Source organism: Pongo pygmaeus, chromosome 13 (genome assembly GCF_028885625.2).
Source record: "Pongo pygmaeus isolate AG05252 chromosome 13, NHGRI_mPonPyg2-v2.0_pri, whole genome shotgun sequence".
NCBI lineage: Eukaryota > Metazoa > Chordata > Mammalia > Primates > Hominidae > Pongo > Pongo pygmaeus.
This window is the reverse complement of record NC_072386.2, coordinates 96045132-96064000: the sequence shown is the minus strand read 5'-3', so window position 1 is coordinate 96064000 and position 18869 is coordinate 96045132. Positions and strand designations below refer to the sequence as shown.

Below are 18869 nucleotides of genomic sequence, written 5' to 3'. Positions count from 1 at the left end.
TCTGTTTCTCAAAGAATTACTTCCAGAGCAGATGAAGTTAATAACTCCAGGTTAATCATCCAAGATCATCTTTGGGTGCCAGTAATCTAAGGCCTTAAAAATGATTGGCTTTTCATGTCATTTACTTCTTTTTTTTAATTTCTTTTTTTTTTTTTTTTTTTTACATTCAGGAGCAGAGATGCTTAAAAAGCAGATAGGGTGGCACAGTCTACTATGGGTATGGGGCTTAATTATATGCCTCTGCATAGTACAAGGGCCCTCCTCTCCTTCCCGAAAGGGAAGTAATTTCACCTAAGTAGGGGTAAGATTCTTGTGTTATTGCTTGAACAAACATAATTTGGGCTCCAGACACATGCAAATTTTATGAGGCTCTTGGAGGTGCCTGGCCAGGAACTAATAATATGTGTCATCCCCCCAGAACTCAGAGCTCAGTGGCGAAGGTACCTGAAATCAGCCTCGAAATTCATTAAGCAGCTGTTCTCTACTGGCTGCTAGATCCTGAGAGTCAGTGAGGATAGAGATGAGAACACATCAGTTCCCCTAAAGACTGCCATTCAGGAGAAGTGGAATGGTGAATGCTTCATTAGTTATTTGAAAAAATGACCACAACCATCACTGCCTATGTTGGACTCTTGGAAGATATTTATGATGAAATTCCCAAAGGCTGGTCATGCATCTAATCAACTTTATGTCCAGATAAAGAATATGTCCAGGCTTTCAGGAAGCTTCACTTTAATAGCACACAAACAAATGAACAAAGATTGTATGGCATAATAAATGCTGTAACAGCAGGAAACACAGGGTATTGTGACAGCTCTTGGAGGTTGAGCTGCTAACTCAAACTAGAGAGGTTAAGAAAGTATGGGAACTAGCTGGCTGTCAAATGCTCTAGAATCATAACCTCATTTTATATACCATAGTGTTTTGTCTGCCTCCCTGAATTTAAAACAAGGAATTTCTTCAGAAGGGTCCTAGCCAATCACATGGCAGCAAATTAGGCCACTAAATAGAGGACATTCTCCCAGATCTTGAGTCACAGTGTGCCCAGCTTGAAAATTGACTAGGACTCTGGTCTCCAAGTTTGGGGTCCAAGGAGAACCCCTGAAGCTTTGCTGAAAATCACTGACATGAGGCAGAAGGCAAGTTAGAGTAATATTTTTAGGTTTTATGGCTAGCTTTGGGGAAAAGGGGTTCTGATTACTACTAATTTAACCCATCTTGGGGAAGAAGGAGTCTATTAGATTGGTGCAAAAGTAATTGTGGTTTTTGCCATTACTTGTAATACCTTCTATGGCCAGCCTCAGGGGAGAATGAGACTGAGAGACAGGAAAGCAGGAAAAGATCAAAGAAAAACTTTTGCTCTTAAGGCTGATTCTGAGGCCTTCATTTTGGGGTATTGTTTTCTGAGCCCCAACATCCACAATAGCTGTCTCCTGGAAGCCCAAATCCAAGTCCATGAACTGACGTAAAAATTTCTGTATTAAGTAGGTGGAAGAAAGGGTGTCGTGCAGGCAAGGTGGCCACCATATGATGGACTATTCCACAGAACAGTCTGCTTCTCTTGTTTCTGTTTATATATCTAACCACAAAAGCATGGGCTCAAGCACCCCAAATATCCCCTCCTCCAGCATCATATTGGGAATCTCTGAGGCCCACCGCTATATTCACTGGTATGTTGGCCCCTGATCCATGGCATGTGCATCTACCAAAGACTAGGCTCAGAAAGCAGACAAACTTTTATATTCTTCAGAATGATGAAGAAAGAGCTCAAGGACTCCCTCTGGCATCAGGGCAACTGCAGTGTTCAGTGGGTTGGGATCGGGAGCTGGGGAAAAGGTAAATGAGTGAAAATGAAAAGTTGCCCCCCACTTCTGCGATACCTCAAACATATGGCATCTTTCCACAGCCACCTTCCTGCAAAGTCCAAAGACCAGCACTACTCTGACTAGACACCTAATACAAAGTTGGGGGAAAGAATGCCATAATTGGAAGCTACTGACACACAAGTCCAGAGAGCTGTGTCGTCATAAATAATGAAGGCCAGTCACAGAGATGATACAACATGTCTTTATAAGAAGCCCAAATAAACCAAACCACTGGATCTGATAACCATCTGGTCTTTTCTGTTTGTTAACTTTCTCTGGCTTTAATCCCAGAGGTGACAGTGGACTTTGATTCTTATGTTGCATTTGCATGTGGGAATTCCAATTGTGCTACCCTAGAAACTGATCCTAGGCAAAACACCCACAGCTATTTGGACTTGGGTTTTGGCATCCTGCCTATTCTAACCTGACATATAACTCCTTTCTATTCTTCGTTTTGTCTGTATTACACTAACAGTAGCAGCAGCTCTTAGAGACTGCTCTGTACTGTATAACTGGGGTTTGGAGGATAGTTGACATAGTATTCTACATCAGGGATCAGTTAGACTCTGCCTATGGAAAGTCCTGGAATCTAAACAACACAAAAGGGAAAAAAAACTGTCAGAATCGATTCAGTAATACATTTTCTAGCATCATAATAATGTTTATTAGTAGGTCTTACCTAACCTTATACAATACAAAGATTTTCTATTCATCAGGGATTTTTTTAAATGTTAGCCAGATTTTTTTAAATCCTCTAGGTTAAAAAAATCTATATCACTACAGTTTTCACAAACTAATCATCTTATTCACAGAGCGATTTCTATGATAATTAATTTGAATGTGGTCAAGGTAGGTAGTTTGGTAAATCATCTACACTGCAGCCCATATCCACCCTAACCCTTAGTCCTTAGTCCATTATGATAATTTAACAAAAGAATGTGGATGGAGCACAAAAATCCAACAGGGAAGCATTACATCAGCAAAAGAAAGCCATCCACAGCAAAATTAACACCAAGGTTAAGGTGTTTAAATATTCATTATTGTTTAGATTGCTAGTAGTAAAAGAAAGTCTGAAATGGATCTATAATAATTAACCATCTAAGAAAATTGAGTTAAAACTATTAGTGGAAACTTTCCAGACAAAAAGCTATCCTAAGGCAATTGTGAGTTGAATAAGGATATTTTGGTGTTAAGAAATTATTTATTTAAATTTATCTGGAATCTTCCACCTCCAACCCTCTGCCCTTCCACTCCTCATCCCAAACCAGCATCTGAGGCTATGCGAATTCATGAGGATGTTCTTTAGCTTTAAAAGGGAGAGAGGGCAGGAATGAAAACAGATGAAAAGTGCCCTCCTTTTCTTCTGTTGACAGAAACTAATCATTGCTGCATATTTGTTGCAGTCTGTTTGAGCTATTTCAGTGGTGGTGGAAAGGAAGGTGTGGCAAAATGAGCATCTGACTGAGAAGGCCTCAGTAATTCATTAATTTCAGGGTAGTAAATCTTTTCAGCTGTGTAAATGGACGGTGAATTACAAGAGTCTCTCAGATCAGAAAAAGGAACTCAGTGAGAGATCCAGAGGGAATGAGTCCTCTGGATAAGAGAAAGGCGCATTCCACTGCCAGCTGTGACAGAGACGGGTGTGTGGCAGACAGTCTCCAGGGAAGATGTCTCCAACTGCTTGGGCTTCATCATCCAAAGGTACAGCCTGCTTAGAAACTAATAAGCAAAAGTACTGAGTGTCAACTACCCAGGACATCAAGAACCTCATGGGAAAGAGGGTCAGTTCTCCAATTTCACTATGCGTGAAGACTTTTTAAAGGCTATTAGTGTAAAGTTTTTAAAGTTTTGTGTACAATCCTACTCATATGCATGAGAACTGACTTGCTGACCTCGTAAGGTCCCCTCCAGCCTTATGTGAGGTAGCATGCTGAAAGGACAGGGAACAGTAGCTTTGGAATCAGAAGTCCAATTGGTAACTGGAGGATTTCTCTTGGCGGAGCCACTTAATATCTCGAAGTCTCAGTTTCAAGACTTCAGAATGGGGTTGAAAATACCAGTTTTATTTATCTCATAGTCTATTATGAAAATTACACTATATACTTATATATTTTGATAAAATGTAAAGCTTTGTATGAACATACATTATCTTTAAAATCTATCTGTGATGCTGGGTGCAGTGGCTCACACCTGCAATCCCAGCACTTCAGGAGGCCAAGGCGGGAGGATTCCTTGAGCCCAGAAGTTTGAGACCAGCCTGGGCAACACGGCAAGACCCTGTCTCTACAAAAAATAAAAATAAATTAGGTGCACTAGGTGGCACACACTTATAGTCCCAGCTATTAGGAAGGCTGAGGCAGGAGGATTGCTTGAGCCCAGGAATTGGAGGCTGCAGTGAGCCATGATTGTGCCACTGCACTCCAGCCTGGGTGGCAAAGTGAGACCTTGTCTCAAAAAAAAAAAAAAAAAAACTAAAAATAATAATCAAAACCATCTGTGGAAGATTATGGAAAATGACTAGCAGAGTCAGCCAACATGAGGCAGAAAGAATACAGGAATTGCAATCACCCCATTGAGGTGTTTTCTAATTTCTGTACCTAGAATATCTTTCCTTATCAAAGTATAAATTCTGAAGGGCAAGAACCAAGTCTTAGACAACTTTGTATCCCACAGCACCGAGTGTAGCCCTTGACAGGTAGTAGATGCCAATAAATATTTGTTGAATTGTACCAGCTGACTTCAGCTTCCAAATTTACAAATTGATTAGCCAAGAGGTGAAAGTAAGTAAACTGGGAAGAGGAAGAAGAGGGGCCTTACTTTTTCACAGGGAGAAACAGCCTTGCCATTGTGGTCTTTATTGTGCCTTCACTGTGCCGCCTTTTCTGTTCTGAACATAGACCGCTCCTGAGCACTCTAAATCGTCAAGAGCTCTGTAGGCTTCCCAGAGGAGCAGCTTTGTGTGGCTAAACACAGGACATACATTCTTTTTGCACTTTTTTGGGGGTAGGTTTACTGACAAAGTCATTGTCCCTCTCTTCCTGGCCTTAGCCCTCTGCAGATCTAGTTATGCTGTTTAGGTTCATGAAGTACAAATTAGCATAATCCGATTAGATTAGCTGCTGAGGGGCGTCTTTAGTCTGAAAAGCAGAGAAAAGAAAAAAGTGTCTCACAAAGAGGGGAGCCTGGAGGATGGAAGAGAAGGGAGGGCAATTGCTCCTGTGCTGCTGGCCTGAAAGCTTGCACCTGCACAAGCCCTCTTGTAAATAAGGACTCTTAGATGGTATTAAACAGGGGACTGAGGAGTCCGGGGGAGCTCAGGGAGGTAAGCATGGGGAAGAGAAAGGCAAGACAGCAGCTCTGCATCCCATTAATTGATTTATCTGGATTGGCAAAGCAGGGGTTGCTGACAGAAAAGAATGTCCGTTTGATTCCTACTCAGCATGGAGAGTGGGTCAGCCCCATAATCTGGTCTATCGAGATAACGTTTTAGAATCTCTGCAAGAGACTGATAAGGGGTTTACTTGCAGGGAATAATGTCCATTGGATGTTTGATTTCAGTACTTTCTGAATTGGACTTCCGTATCTTTCCTTTATTTCTGGAAAAGAAAAAGCCAGGCGATGGTAGTTGTTTTAGGCCTTTGGGTAAGGTGTACTCAAAACCACCAAAGAAAAACCCAACAATCCACTTGTTAGAATAGGTGACACAGGAACATTTTTGACTGGGTGCTATAGACAGTTTATGGGTTTGATTGAAGTTTTCATGATAAGAAAGGGACTGTATTTGTGAAGTACATATTGCCTTTCAAGCGGTAATTTCTTTTACCATTCTTAGTTGAAAAAAGACTTTTTCCCCCAACCACCCCCTGCCCCCTCAAAAAATATGAAGGAGGCCTGAGACACAGAAGTCTCTGCACTTTCTGAGGACTGAGAATGTTTCCATGATTCTCAGGGAATATAAAATATGTTTAACTCTATGGGACTGAAAGGAAGCCATAGGTTAGGCCTGATCTGTGACATGATTTACCTCTAAGGTCAGGTGCAGAAGAAACACCTCCAGCTAGAGAAGGCTTGTTTCTGTTGAGATATCTTCCTAAGTGTCATTCAACGTAATTTAAATGCTGTGAGCAACAGACATCCCCATCACTTATTTTGGATAATTTTTTCTTTATCAAAGAATTCTTCTGGATAGAAAACTCAGACCACCAACCAACTTAATCCATGCATTTTTTTTCTTTATTTCAATCATTGCCTGCCTGCAGTGAGCATTTCTTTCACAGGAATTTTCTTTCTTAGTGGCAAAAGAACATATTAAAAGAAATTTGGGCTTTGCTGAAGGCAGACATGGGCTCAGAGCCTGCCTTGCTGTTGGCTGTGTGATCTGAAGTTTGCCTCTTAAAACTTTTTTAAGCCGCAATTTCCCAAACTGTAAGCTGGAGCAAATGCCTCCATTAAATGGTTGTTAGAAGGATTAAAGATAGCTTTTATAAACTATCTGTAATAGGCACGCGATGAATATGAAACACTTCCTTGAAGTGTTTATATTTTGACTCTTTCCCCAAATAAAACTTGCCATACTCAGATACATATATGTTGTATGTACAAAAAGGTGTATCCTGATACACAAGCACAGTACAAGGTGTTTTCTAGTCCCAAGGGGTGTCTTTGCTCTGTTTCCTCTGCCGTTTTACCAGTTCATCCACCCTTCTCAACTTCTGTGATGGGGCATCTTTCCCGCTGGAGCCTAGAGCCATAAAGCCTCTTAGAGAGGGATGAAGGAGACACTGCAAGGTTGTTTTCAGAAGCTCTGGAGCCCAGGGAAGAAATTTAGTCTGGGAAGGCAGGTAGGAAAATACTTTCTTTTTTCTTGTTGGTTTTATTTTTTTTTTTTAGACGGAGTTTCGCTCTTGTTGCCCAGGCTGGAGTGAAATGGCACAATCTCGGCTCACCGCAACCTCTGCCTCCCAGGTTCAAGCGATTCTCCTGCCTCAGCCTCCCGAGCAGCTGGGACTACAGGCGTGCGCCATCATGCCCAGCTAATTTTTGTATTTTTCGTAGAGATGGGGTTTCACTGTGTTGGCCAGGATGGTTTCCTATCTGCTAGAAGCCAAGGTGAGCATTCAGAACACCTTAAGTGTAAGATGGGGATCTGGAGGCCTCATATCCAGAGGAAAGGGTAAGAAGCAGGTCAGGGGAAGACCTAGGAAGCTCATTGACTCTGACAGCCCATATCTCTCTCAAGCTGCAGGTGGACACGTGGTGTTTCATGCATCCTCTTACAGAGACAGAGTGGTGGAATGGCAATGGCATAAAAAGCAAGTGGACAAGGTATCTTTAGTCAGACACGGTGCTCTGCATATATAAATTATTTTTGTGCTTTTCCATATAGATTTTAGTAAAGGTTCATTGTGGAAACATTTGACTTTTTCAGAAATATTTTATTATCATGGTTAAGATATAGATGAGGAAGATAATTTGACTGCATATGAAAATAAAATTATACTATGGCCAAAGAAGATTTATCCAAAATGCAAGAAAATATTATATATCATATCCATCTCAATAGCTATCAGAAGAAGGTCTTCCATTAAAATTTATTACCCATCAGATAGAATGACCTTCAGCAAAAAAGAAAAAAAAAACTATTATCTGGTTCTTTTTGCGGGGAGAGGGTAGTGAAGACGCTCTGCCTGCTCTATGCCCCAAGAGGCCAACCTACATACACCCCAGCCTCCATCACTCTGGCCTCCCTGCGCTCTGGTTGGGTTCCGGTTGGTTTTGGCCAATGGAAGGCAGTGGCAGAACGGCAGGTGGGAGGAGAGAAACAGGTCAAGGGATTTATCCCCCCTTCCCATATCTACAACCACAGCTGCTATCAGACAGCCCCTCCCCCTCCCATGGCCACACCTTCCCTGGGTTCCAGTTACCCTGGGGACTAGCAGTGGGTAGCAGGAGACTCGGGCCTCACCTTTACCCAGCCATCTCACTCTGGGACCCCACTTGCCAAGCAGTTGTTGTCAACTGAAACTTTATTTTATTGTTGTTTCCTTCCTCTTTTGGATGTTCTTTTTGTTCCAATCCAAGGGTATGTGTCCTCTTAGCTCAGCCAGCTAAGGGTCAGTGTACACAGTACTAATCTATCCAGACCTAGTGGACCCAGGGTCCTCTCTCTTCCTTGTGTCAGAGTTCTAGGGAGCAGGTTTTTGAAACTCCTTTTTTTAGAGCCAAATTTAGAATGTGGTGAGGGAGTAATTTTTTTTTCGATTGGAATTTACTTTAAATACGTAATTTTAAGTTCATAAGAAGTCTTTATTAAAAGAGAGAGAATATTCAGCATCCCCTGGCCCCCTATTTCTTTCATCAGAAGCCTCAAAGATAGGACCTCACAGCACGATTTTAAACTGAATCCAGAAAGTCAAAAACCTCAGAGTAAAGGAAGACTATCTAACTATGACTCAAAATCCAGAACCATCAAATTGATTAATTGTACTACATTAAAATAAAATTTGAATATCTGGCACATACCATAAAGAAAGTCATAAGACAAATGAAATATTGGGGGAAAATATTTGTAGCCCACATCACAGAAAAAGAGTTGATCTCCTTCATATATAAAGAGCTTTTAGAAATTGGGGAAGAAAAAAAGACCAACGGCCCAGTAGAAACAAAGGGCAAAGGACATTTAAGACAGTCCGCAGAAACAGAAATACAAACAACTCACAAACGTGTTAAATCAAGTTTAGCGTAATGCTGCCCCCTTACATATTTTAAGTTCAGCCTAAAACTTTCTCTGTACATTGTGAACCATAACAAGTAAACCCACCATAGCCTAAACTTGTGCCAATCACCAGGTTTTGGCCAATCAAATGTAGCCAACTGTTCAAACCATGTTCAAATGAGGCAAACGCCCACCTGTAACCAATCCAGCTATTTCTGTACCTCACTTCCCTTTTATGTATGTCACTTTCCTTTTTCTGTCCATAAATCTTTCACCACATGGCTGTGCTGGAGACTCAGAGCCTGCTCTGGCTCAGAAGGCTGCCTGATTTGCAAATTGTTCATTGCTCAATTAAACTCCTTTACATTTTATTCGGCTGAAGTTTTTCTTTCATCACATACGATGTCAGCCTCATTCATAATAAGAAAAAGGCAAACTAAAACCACATTGAGATAACATTTTCACCTATCAGATTGGCAAGTATCCCAGCAATTGTCAACATAACATGAAGGTGAATTTGTGCAGAAACAAGAACACCCATACATGCTGCTAAGACTGCATTCATTCTACAGGTGTACCTGCACCCTTGGGAAATCACTTGTTACAGGTTATTCATTGCAGCAGCATTAGTATCAGCAAAAGACTGGAAACAACACAAATGGACATGATGTAATACATGCAGATATTAAAAAGAATGAGAAAGTCCTCTATGATTTGGGAAGATCTTTAGGTTATAGTGTTACCAGAGAAAAGCAGGCCAGGCATGGTGGCTCAGCACTTTGGGAGGCTGAGGCAGGTAGATCACTTGAGTCCAGGAGTTAGAGACCAGCCTAGCCAACATGGAAAAACCCCGTCCCTACTAAAAATACAAAAATTACCCGGGTATGGTGGTGCGCACCTGTAATCCCAGCTACTTGGGAGGCTGAGGCAGGAGAATCACTTAAGCCTGGGAGGCAGAGGTTGCAGTGAGCCGAGATCGCATCACTGCACTCCGGTCTGGTCAACAGAGTGAGACTCTGTCTCAAAAAAAAAAACAAAAAAAAGAAAGAAAAGAAAAGAAAAAAGCAAGATGGTGTGAAAAAGAGGAAGACATGAGAATATGAGAATATATAGTATACAGATACTCCTCAATTTAGGATTACATCCTAATAAACCCACTGTAAATTGAAAATATTCTAAGTTGAAAATGCATTTAATGCACTTAACCTACTAAACATCATAACTTAGCCTAGCCTGCCTAAAACATACTCAGGATACTTACAATAGTGTTGGGCAAAAATCATCTAACACAAAGCCTATTTTATAATAAAGTGTTGACTATTTATTGAATGCTGTACTGAAAGTACATGTAATTTACTTTACTATGTAATTTACTGAATACTGTACTGAAAGTGAAAAACAGAAATGTTATATGGGTCCTCAAAGTACTGTTTCTACTGAATGCATTTCACTTTCTCGCCTCAGTATGACAGTCTTTTCATGGTGTCTCATCGTGGTGTTAACTCCACCTGGTGCTTCCAAATAGGAAGCTCTTTTTTTTTTTCAGGGGTTGTGTTTGTTTACCCAATATCATTATTGGGTAATATACCTAGTTCTTGAGGTTCCATTGTGGTTAGGATCAAAAAGAATTAAAGCTATCTGTGAAAAGCAACCCTGGCTTTACAGAATGCAGTGATTTTGAGTAAAAACAACTGAGGGTCAAATTCTGGCTCTGTAGTGGAAATTTGGGCAAGTTAGATAACCTTCTACACTTCAGTTTCTTTATCTGCAAAATGGGAACAGTGATATTAATATAATACATTCATGTAATTAATATAACATAGCTCATATTATATTAATAATATAATATTATTACAAAGATTAGATGAGCTGATACACAGGAAGCTGTTGGCATAGTGTTGGCATGTAGGAAGCACTCAGCCAACCGGGTGTGGTGGCTCATGCCTATAATCCCAACAGTTTGGGAGGCCAAGGCAGGAGGATCACTTGAGGCCAGGAGTTCAAGACCAGCCTGGGCAACATAGTGAGACCCTGTTTCCAAGAACAAATAACAAGTAAAAATAAAATAAAAAAGGAAGCACTCAGCTAATCTTGACTTTACCTCTTAATATTATAATTTTATGAATGTTGTAAATAGTTGTGAAATAGATACTTATGTACATAATTCTTTGACCATAGTTCCAATTTTTTTTTCTTTTTTTTTTTTTTTTTGGAGATGGAGTCTCACTCTGTCGCTAGGCTGGAGTGCAGTGGCCCAATCTCGGTTCACTGCAACTTCTGCCTCCCAGGTTCAAGCGATTCTCCTGCCTCAGCCTCCTGAGTGGCTGGGACTACAGGCGCATGCCACCACGCCCAGCTAATTTTTGTATTTTTAGTAGAGACAGGGTTTCACCATGTTGGCCAGGATGGTCTCGATCTCTTGACCTCGTGATCCGCCCGCCTCGGCCCCCAAAGTGCTGGGATTACAGGCGTGAGCCACCACACCCAGCCCAATTATTTTTTTTGATAGGTTCCTCGAAGGATAATGACTTAGGTTCAAGTGTATGAGCATACTAACTACATTCTTTTTTTAAAGTTTACTAATAAAGACAATTCAATAGCTTGCTTCATTGGACTATCAGGGAATTCTTGGCTCTGGAAATTAAATTCTTAGAATAAATGCTAGCTGGTAGATTACAAACATAAGGTTTATCTATAAATCTAGTGCTCTTCAAAATCTCTTTGTGCTAAGCCATTAGCAATAAGGAGAAAATAAAATGGAGCGTTTCTCTGTTTACAGTAAACTCTAAACGGCGGAGAAGTGCAAGTGTGGTTCAGGAGACCTTGTCCCTGCTTTCTGTAATCCCTTAACTGCATTCATTCCTTGGCATTCCCTTCCTAACACCTGCCCTTTAAATCCTTCACTTTGCATTGCCATTGGACTTTTAGATTTCCTCCTTATCTCTGACCTTTTTATTTAAGGATGTGACTTTTGACTAACCTTTGGCCTGTGGGTCAGCAGTTAAGCTGTTCATTCTCCCAGGCTCTTTCATCTTTTGCCTTTTTAGGGACAAAGCCAGTCGTGCATAACTTATACTTATTTTGGCCATCTCAAGCCATTCTTAGGTGATGAAACCTCATAAGGCAGGTGCTGCCAGGGGTATCCTTGAATAGGAATAATGAGGAGCTAACTTTTAAGAAGAGTATTAGACTTTGGGTTTCTCAGAAAAATTCAGCCTGTTCAAGTTTCATTTCAATGTCATCTTTTAGAGAAAGCTAAAAGAGTACTCTTAACAGAGCCAGTCTTGACATAAGTTTTCACATTTTGAAAGTGGGGGTCATTTGCAGTGCTGCTGTAGAGATTAAATATTAGAAACTCTTCCTGAACTCAAGCAAATTTTAGCTTTTTAGGGGAAACAGAATACACACAGTTATCTATAACATAAGGTAGGAGAAGTAAGGATCATAAAGCATATAAGGGGATTCTAAGGAAGGAGAGATTAGATTAAGTAGTAGAAATCTAGGAGGACTTCACGTAAGAGACGGTGTTTAAGATCTCATGGGCTGGTGCAGTGGTTCATGCCTGTAGTCCCAGCACTTTGGGAGGTTGAGGCAGGAGGATTGCTTGAGCCCAAGAGGTTGAGACCAGCCTGAGCAAGATGGCAAGACCATTTCTACAAAAAAATAAAAAATAAAAAAATTAGCCGAGTGTGGTGACATGCACCTGTAGTCCCAGCTACTCAGGAGGCTGAGACAGAAGGATCCCTTGAGCCCAGGAGTTTGAGGCTGTAGTGGTGGTGCCACTGCACTCCAACCAGAAGAAAAAAGATCAGCCATGCGGAATTTGGCACAGGTGGAGGGTGAGTAGAATAAGTGAGAATGGGAGCATTAATCCAAGCATTGGTATCACAGGAGTAAAGTTAGAAGTGAAAAAGAGTGGGCATGTTTGGGGATCTTTAAGTAAAGTAGTTTCACCGGCATGTACAATACGTACAGGCATTGTGGAGGGTGAAGGGAAGGACACACTGGGGCCAGGCTGCAGAGGGCCTGGTTTGCTAGGGTACAGCATTTGTCTCAATCTGGTAGACAAGATACTGAAGGTTTTGTAGCAGAGAAGTGATATGGCTACAGCCGTGATTTGAGAAGGACCATTAGGGAGCTGTGAGAAAAGTGACATGAAGAGGAAGATTGATTTCAGGTGACGCTGGGTTTTTTTCTATGCTAAAGACCACCGGGGAGCTGGTGGGGGGTGGGGGGGACATGTCAAAGACAGGATAGTGGCTGTGAAGATGAGAGAAGGGGTGAATGTGCTTAGTAAATTTATGAAATTTTTCTTTAAATGAACAATTTCTTTTCTTAAATAATTTATTTGCAATAAATTAACAGTTAAATAACAAATTATAGTCAATGGTTAAAAACTCACAAAACATCAACAAATAAAATCTTTGGTTGATATATCTAATCACATTTTACAAAGTACAATAATTTAATTTCAGTAAAAAGACATATGAAGAAGATTACCGAATGCTATTGAAAAGAGACAAGCATAATGATAAGGTGCGTTTTCATTTTCAATCCTAAAATACTTGGTGGCTGAACAGGGCTGTAGAAAGGCTAAAAACACAGTGTCTGCAGACCTGGATCTGGGTCCTGGGTTTACACTAACTGCCCATGTGGCCTCTGGAAAGTCACTTCAAATCCCTCTAGAACCATTTTCTCCTCTGTAAAATAAGGGGCCGACATTAGCCCATCAAATGATCTATATGAATCAATGGACCTGTTTATACCTGGTTTCTAGAAGTTTCTAGTGGTGTCCATAGCAGAGTAAACACTTTTTTTTTTTTTTTTTTTTTGAGACAGAGTCTTGCTCTCTCCTGGAGTGCAGTGGTGCGATCTCAGCTCACTGCAAACACCACCTCTCAGGTTCAAGCGATTCTTCCTACTCAGCCTCCTGAGTAGCTGGGATTACAGGCACCCGCCACCACACCCAGCTAATTGTTTTAGAGATGGGGTTTCAACATGTTGGCCGGGCTGGTCTCGAACTCCTGCCCTCAGGTGATCCTCCCGCCTCGGCCTCCCAAAGTGGGGGGATTACAGGTGTGAACCACAGTGCCCACCCCCAAACACTTTTGTTTAAGTTACAGAGTAGCATAGGTTATATAATCTGTTCAAACTATTCTGTTGGGCTCAAATGATCTATAAACGGATGTACTATCCAGTGAACCATAATGTTTTTGAATCATAAATTCTTGCTACTGCCATCACCAAGCCTTAAGTATAGGACACCAGAGAAGACTCTAGAATGATTTTTGAGTTAGCTTCCAGTCTCATGGATACCTTGTCAAGGTTTTGGTCCACAATTGACTATATTTTCTTTTTGACAGACACCTTCTTTTTTTTTCTCTTTCCTTCTTTCTTTTCTTTGAGACAGGTATCACTATGTTGCTCAGGCTGGCCTCAAACTCCTAATATCAAGCAGTCCTCCCGCCTCAGCCTCCCGAGTAGCTGGGAGTACAGGCACATGCCAAGACACCTGACATAACAGTCACTTTAACCAAACATGACTTGGTGTACAAAAATGCAAGCAGGCAAAAGAAATAATTTAGGAGGTGAATTACATAAATTAATGATTTAAAGTTTCATTTATTTATTATAGGATTATTTGCAAATTTCTTTAAATAATTTCCCCCTCACATAGTTTAATGAGAACTTGATCTCATGACTTTTCAGGAGCACTCTTACATTTCAGTGGAAAGGCCCTCTTTGTCGAAGATCATGGCCCCCTTTGACACAGATCATGGCCCCAGCAGCAGAAAAGTGGACTCATCCTGGGTAGAGGGGCAAAATCCTCTATCTAGGCAAACAGATACTCTGTGCTTTCCTTGGAAACATGTTAAAACAAAGCCAATATAAAAATACCATAAAAAGTGTTATTTTGATTTAATTTCAGATGAGAGAGTAAGTGATGTTAATTGACAACTGTCATCAAAACTTTGAAATGTACTATGACCTGGTAATTTGGGGGTAAGCTTGTGTCCACATAAGCTAGTGAGAAAAAAAAAATGCACATTCAGGGAAACCATTTTGATCTCTTTGCTTATATGTTTCCCTGGACTATGCTAGGTCCGTGGGGAAGTTTACCAAATGCAGTTTAAATAAAGGGCCTAGAAGGAAATCTTACTGGTTCAAATAAATGCATTGTGTTACAAGTGCGAATGCTGTATAGAGTTTAATGACGTAATGACCTTTCTATTTCGGGGGAATGAGATTGTAAGAGTTTCATCCAGCTTTCTTCCAATCGCCAGACCAAGGAGGCTCATTTCAACCTTTCACAAGTAAAACACCTTATTTTTGAGTGGCAGGAAATTTAAATTCCTCCATTGTGTATACACTGGAAATCCCTAATCTCAAATCCATAATTTCCTACCTATGTTTCAGAAGGTTTTAAAACCAATGTGCTGTCAAGAACTTTGGGGAAAGAAAATGTCCCAGAGATAATCAAATAACATTATTTGTATTCCAGGTTCAACTACGGGATTTATCTTTGACTCCAAGTATCATCAGGGTGGCATATGGTGATGGATTCTGCCAGATCCGTGCTATTTCATTGACTTGTTGGGTACCAGCCCTCCCAGCCTAAGACTAAGCTTGATCACCCTTGATCAAATACATCTCATTTTTCAAAACCAACTTTAAAATCTGTTCTGAGGGAAGCATATGCTACTCATTCATCTGAGATCCATTATGAGAAACTTTTTTCTTTTTTGAGACGGCTAATGCGCCATAGCAAAGAAGACAAATTACAAATTCATTAGTTCATTAGAGTCTGGTATTACATTTCTATTGTTTACTCTAAATGTTTTGTTTAAACTAAGCTCTCTGTTAAATGAGTCGTTAAATGGTAATGTTTGGATTTTCATAATTATAATTGAATTTTACAGGTCTTAAATCAGCAGGAGTTCAGGCTGAGTGAAACGTTTTAATGCACGACATGTGAAACGAAGGCTTTAGCTAACTTATTTCAGCTAACTGTTTTTTGTAAGAAAACTACGAGCCCTAACACATAAATTATCCAGTTGTTTCCTCTCACAGATATAATCCACTATTTGGCTTTAGAAATCACGTATGTACAAATGGCTCAGCACAAGTAGCACCTCACACTTCCACAGAGTTGAAAGGACACAGAACTGTTCCACATATCTCTGCTGCATTCCTGTAATCCCCACACCTTAGTCGGGGGGGCGGGGGGTGTCTTTTCTCCACAGATTTTTCCCGCAAGTCTCCCAGGTTGGTTTCTGCAGGGGTTATCTTTCTATTCATCAATCTTAAGATTTATTTTGTTCACCTTTGATCAAATATATCTCATTTTTCAAAACCATCTTTAAAATCTGTTCTGAGGGAAGCATATGCTGCTACTCATTCATCTGAGATCTATTATGAGAAAACTTTTTTTGTTTTTGTTGTTTTTGAGACTGAGTCTCGCTCCGTTGCCCAAGCTGGAGTGCAGTGGCATGATCTTGGGTCACTGCAACCTCCCCCTCCCGGGTTCAAGCGATTCTCATGCCTCAGCCTCCTGAGTAGCTGGGATTACAGGTGCGCACTACCACATCTGGCTCATTTTTGTATTTTTAGTAGAGACGGAGTTTCACCATGTTGGCCAGGCTGGTCTGGAACTCCTGACCTCAGGTGATCTGCCCATCTCAGCCTCCCAAAGTGCTGGGATTACAGGCGTGAGCCACTGTGCCCGGCCCATTAATCTTAAGATTTATTTTGTTCACCCTTGATCAAATCTCATTTTTCAAAACAAACTTTAAAATATGTTCTGAAGGAAACATATTCTACTTATTCATCTGAGATCCATTATGAGAAAACTTCTTTCTTATAACTGAAGACGTTGAGTAAACAGTGATTTTCAACCTTTTTTTTTTTTTTACTTAGAATTTTTTTCTCCAAAAGTCTTATGCAGAACCTGGATTTAAAATAGGCAGAGGTAGGCCACTCTACCTGACATCCCTGGGGGGTGGTGGCCCACAAGTGACATTCCTCATGGCTTCTTTCAGCTCCCTGCAGCTGTCTCTGAGCCACCTCCCAGGAAGCTAAAATTCATGCTTCACAAGTTATCATCAAGTCAACTCTGGAACATGCAAAAGTCTGTCCGCAGGCAGTGATTTCTGAGCCAGTGCTGCCCTGGGAGATGACAGCCAGAGCCACACTAAGGAATGTGGTGGCTTGGACCAGGTGAAGAAACCTGGTAGTTCTCAAGCAGAGTTCTGTCCTCCAGGCCTGGCAGGTGGGGTCCTTGAGGGAAGAGCCCCAGAATGTTCCCCTGAGCAGCCACTCCCGTTTGTTGCAGGCTTTGCTCCCCCAAGACCTTGACCAAGAAGTTGATATACCTCATTGCCAGGCGAAGCGTTTCATTTTTGCTCAGCTTTTTGTCTGGAGGGTGAGTGGGGATGAGCTTCCTCAGCTTGGCAAAGGCGCTGTTGACATTCTGCTGCCTCCACCGCTCCCTGGTATTTGCGAAGATCTTCCTGGTCATGTCTGAGTTCCTGAGATGGAAAGAGAAAGGGCCCTCAGGGCCAATATCTTATAAGAGGCCTGATTGGTATCACATGTCCTGCCAAGAACCTGAGATGTTAGACTTTCTCGACTGAGAGCTTAGGAGATTCATTTTCTCATTTTCAGGTTTTTAAAAAAGAAAACAACCCCACAGGGACACAAACATATGCCTCTCGCCTTTTGAGGCATCAATGACGCTATGAATTATGCATAATTTCTTTTTTTAACTTAAAAACAACAGGGGAAGGTAAGAACAACACCCTTCAGCTTTTTCTCTCTGGCTGTTTTGAAGCCTTCAGTTGAAAGATTGCTTTGTCCCAATACTCCTGTTTCTTCCTTTATAACCAACTCTTCCTAATTGTTCAGCATCAGGTACAATATTGATTGAGTTTACGTATAAATGCAACATATGTTTGGCCAATAGAAAGTTTTTTTTTTGTTTGTTTTTGTGTTTTTTTTTTCTGTTTTTGAGACGGAGTCTCACTCTGTCACCCAGGCTGGAGTGCCATGGCACCATCTCAGCTCTGCAACCTCCAGCTCCCGGGTTTGAGCGATTCTTCTGCCTCAGTCTCTGGAGTAGCTGGGACTATAGGCGCCTGCCACCACGCCTAGCTAGTTTTTATATTTTTAGTAGAAACGGGGTTTCACCATGTTGGCCAGGCTGATCTTAAACTCCTGATCTCAGGTGATCCACCCGCCTCGGCCTCCCAAAGTGCTGGGATTGCAAGCGTAAGTCACCAGGCCTGGCCACCAACAGAGAGTTGAATATGAATCAACAATGCATTATCAGAATGAAGTAAAAAAAGAAAATGATTCTAGGTTTCATTAACAAAATAAAATTTGGAATAGAGAAGACAATACAGCTCTCTTGTTAGCTGGCAGACCTCACCTGGAGGATTCAGCCCCTCTCTGTAAGAACTAAAATATCCAGACTGGACTATATTTAGAGGAGCAGGGACAGAATGATGAAGGGTCTTGAAACTCTGTTGTATGAAGAACAGAAGTGGGGGTATTTAGTCTCACAAAAAATGAAAAGACAAGGCACAGGTGGGAATGGTCATTTGGCGTGGATTCTGTAGAAGATACTTGGGCCTCTTCGGGGCTGCATTGGATGACCTTTCCAAGTCTAGGAGAGTGGTTTATCATCACATACTGCCAAGCATCATGCAGGCATTTTTCACTCTTAGAGGCATGGGCCCCTTTTTTCAGGTGGCTTGGATTAACATGTGCTAACAGGAACACTTGGGAGGCACTGGCAAACAAGCCAAAGTCCAGCCCCAGGCAGTGTGATGTTCTTGGCTTACTGCTATTGGTCTGCTGCCTGCTCCACGCTCAGCTCCCCTGGACACTGGGCCCTTTCTAGTTCCTTCGAAGACTCATGAATATTCCCAACTCTACCCTTTTGCACGTTGTCATTTTCTGCTCCTTGAATTTCCTCCCCACTCTCTACTTACCTATTTCTTTAAAGAGCAGGTCAGATCTTCCATTTCCACCAAGCCCTGACTGTCTTCACATAACTCAGCCATCAGTGGAACCATATGCGTGGCGGTCAAGAGCACAGGCTCCAAGGCCAGAACCCCGCTTTGGCTGTTAGTTATACTCACCCTAGCTGTGTGACGAGTAATCTACTTAACTTCTCTGTGTTTCAAATGCCTCATAAGTAAAGATCAGTACAGGAGTACTGCATCATTGTGAGGACACATGAAATGATACACATAAAGTACCTTAGCTCAGTGTCTAGTGCATATTAA

The 18869-nt window shown here is 41.3% G+C and overlaps 2 protein-coding genes across 5 annotated transcripts in view; both read right to left on the bottom strand.

Moving 5' to 3' along the window:
* Positions 1 to 16005: 16005 nt before the first annotated feature.
* The window catches only part of FKTN (fukutin), a 98005-nt gene continuing 95141 nt past the window's right edge, over positions 16006 to 18869 (bottom strand). The window contains exon 13 of one of the 4 annotated variants that reach the window (XM_063649779.1): positions 16006 to 17108. In XM_063649779.1, the coding sequence (XP_063505849.1) occupies positions 17095 to 17108 (14 nt within the window). In that variant the 3' untranslated portion in view covers positions 16006 to 17094. The remainder of the gene's footprint in view (positions 17109 to 18869) is intronic. The other 3 variants (XM_063649780.1, XM_063649781.1, XM_054500382.2) reach the window with 3 other exon arrangements.
* Positions 16772 to 17098, bottom strand: TAL2 (TAL bHLH transcription factor 2). Its single transcript, XM_054500384.1, has one exon. The coding sequence runs from the start codon at positions 17096 to 17098 to the stop codon at positions 16772 to 16774; it is 327 nt and encodes a 108-aa protein (XP_054356359.1).

What these genes read in the sequence shown, in the direction of transcription:
- TAL2 (XM_054500384.1), bottom strand. Translation starts at nt 17,098, where the DNA reads ATGACCAGGAAGATCTTCGCAAATACCAGGGAGCGGTGGAGGCAGCAG.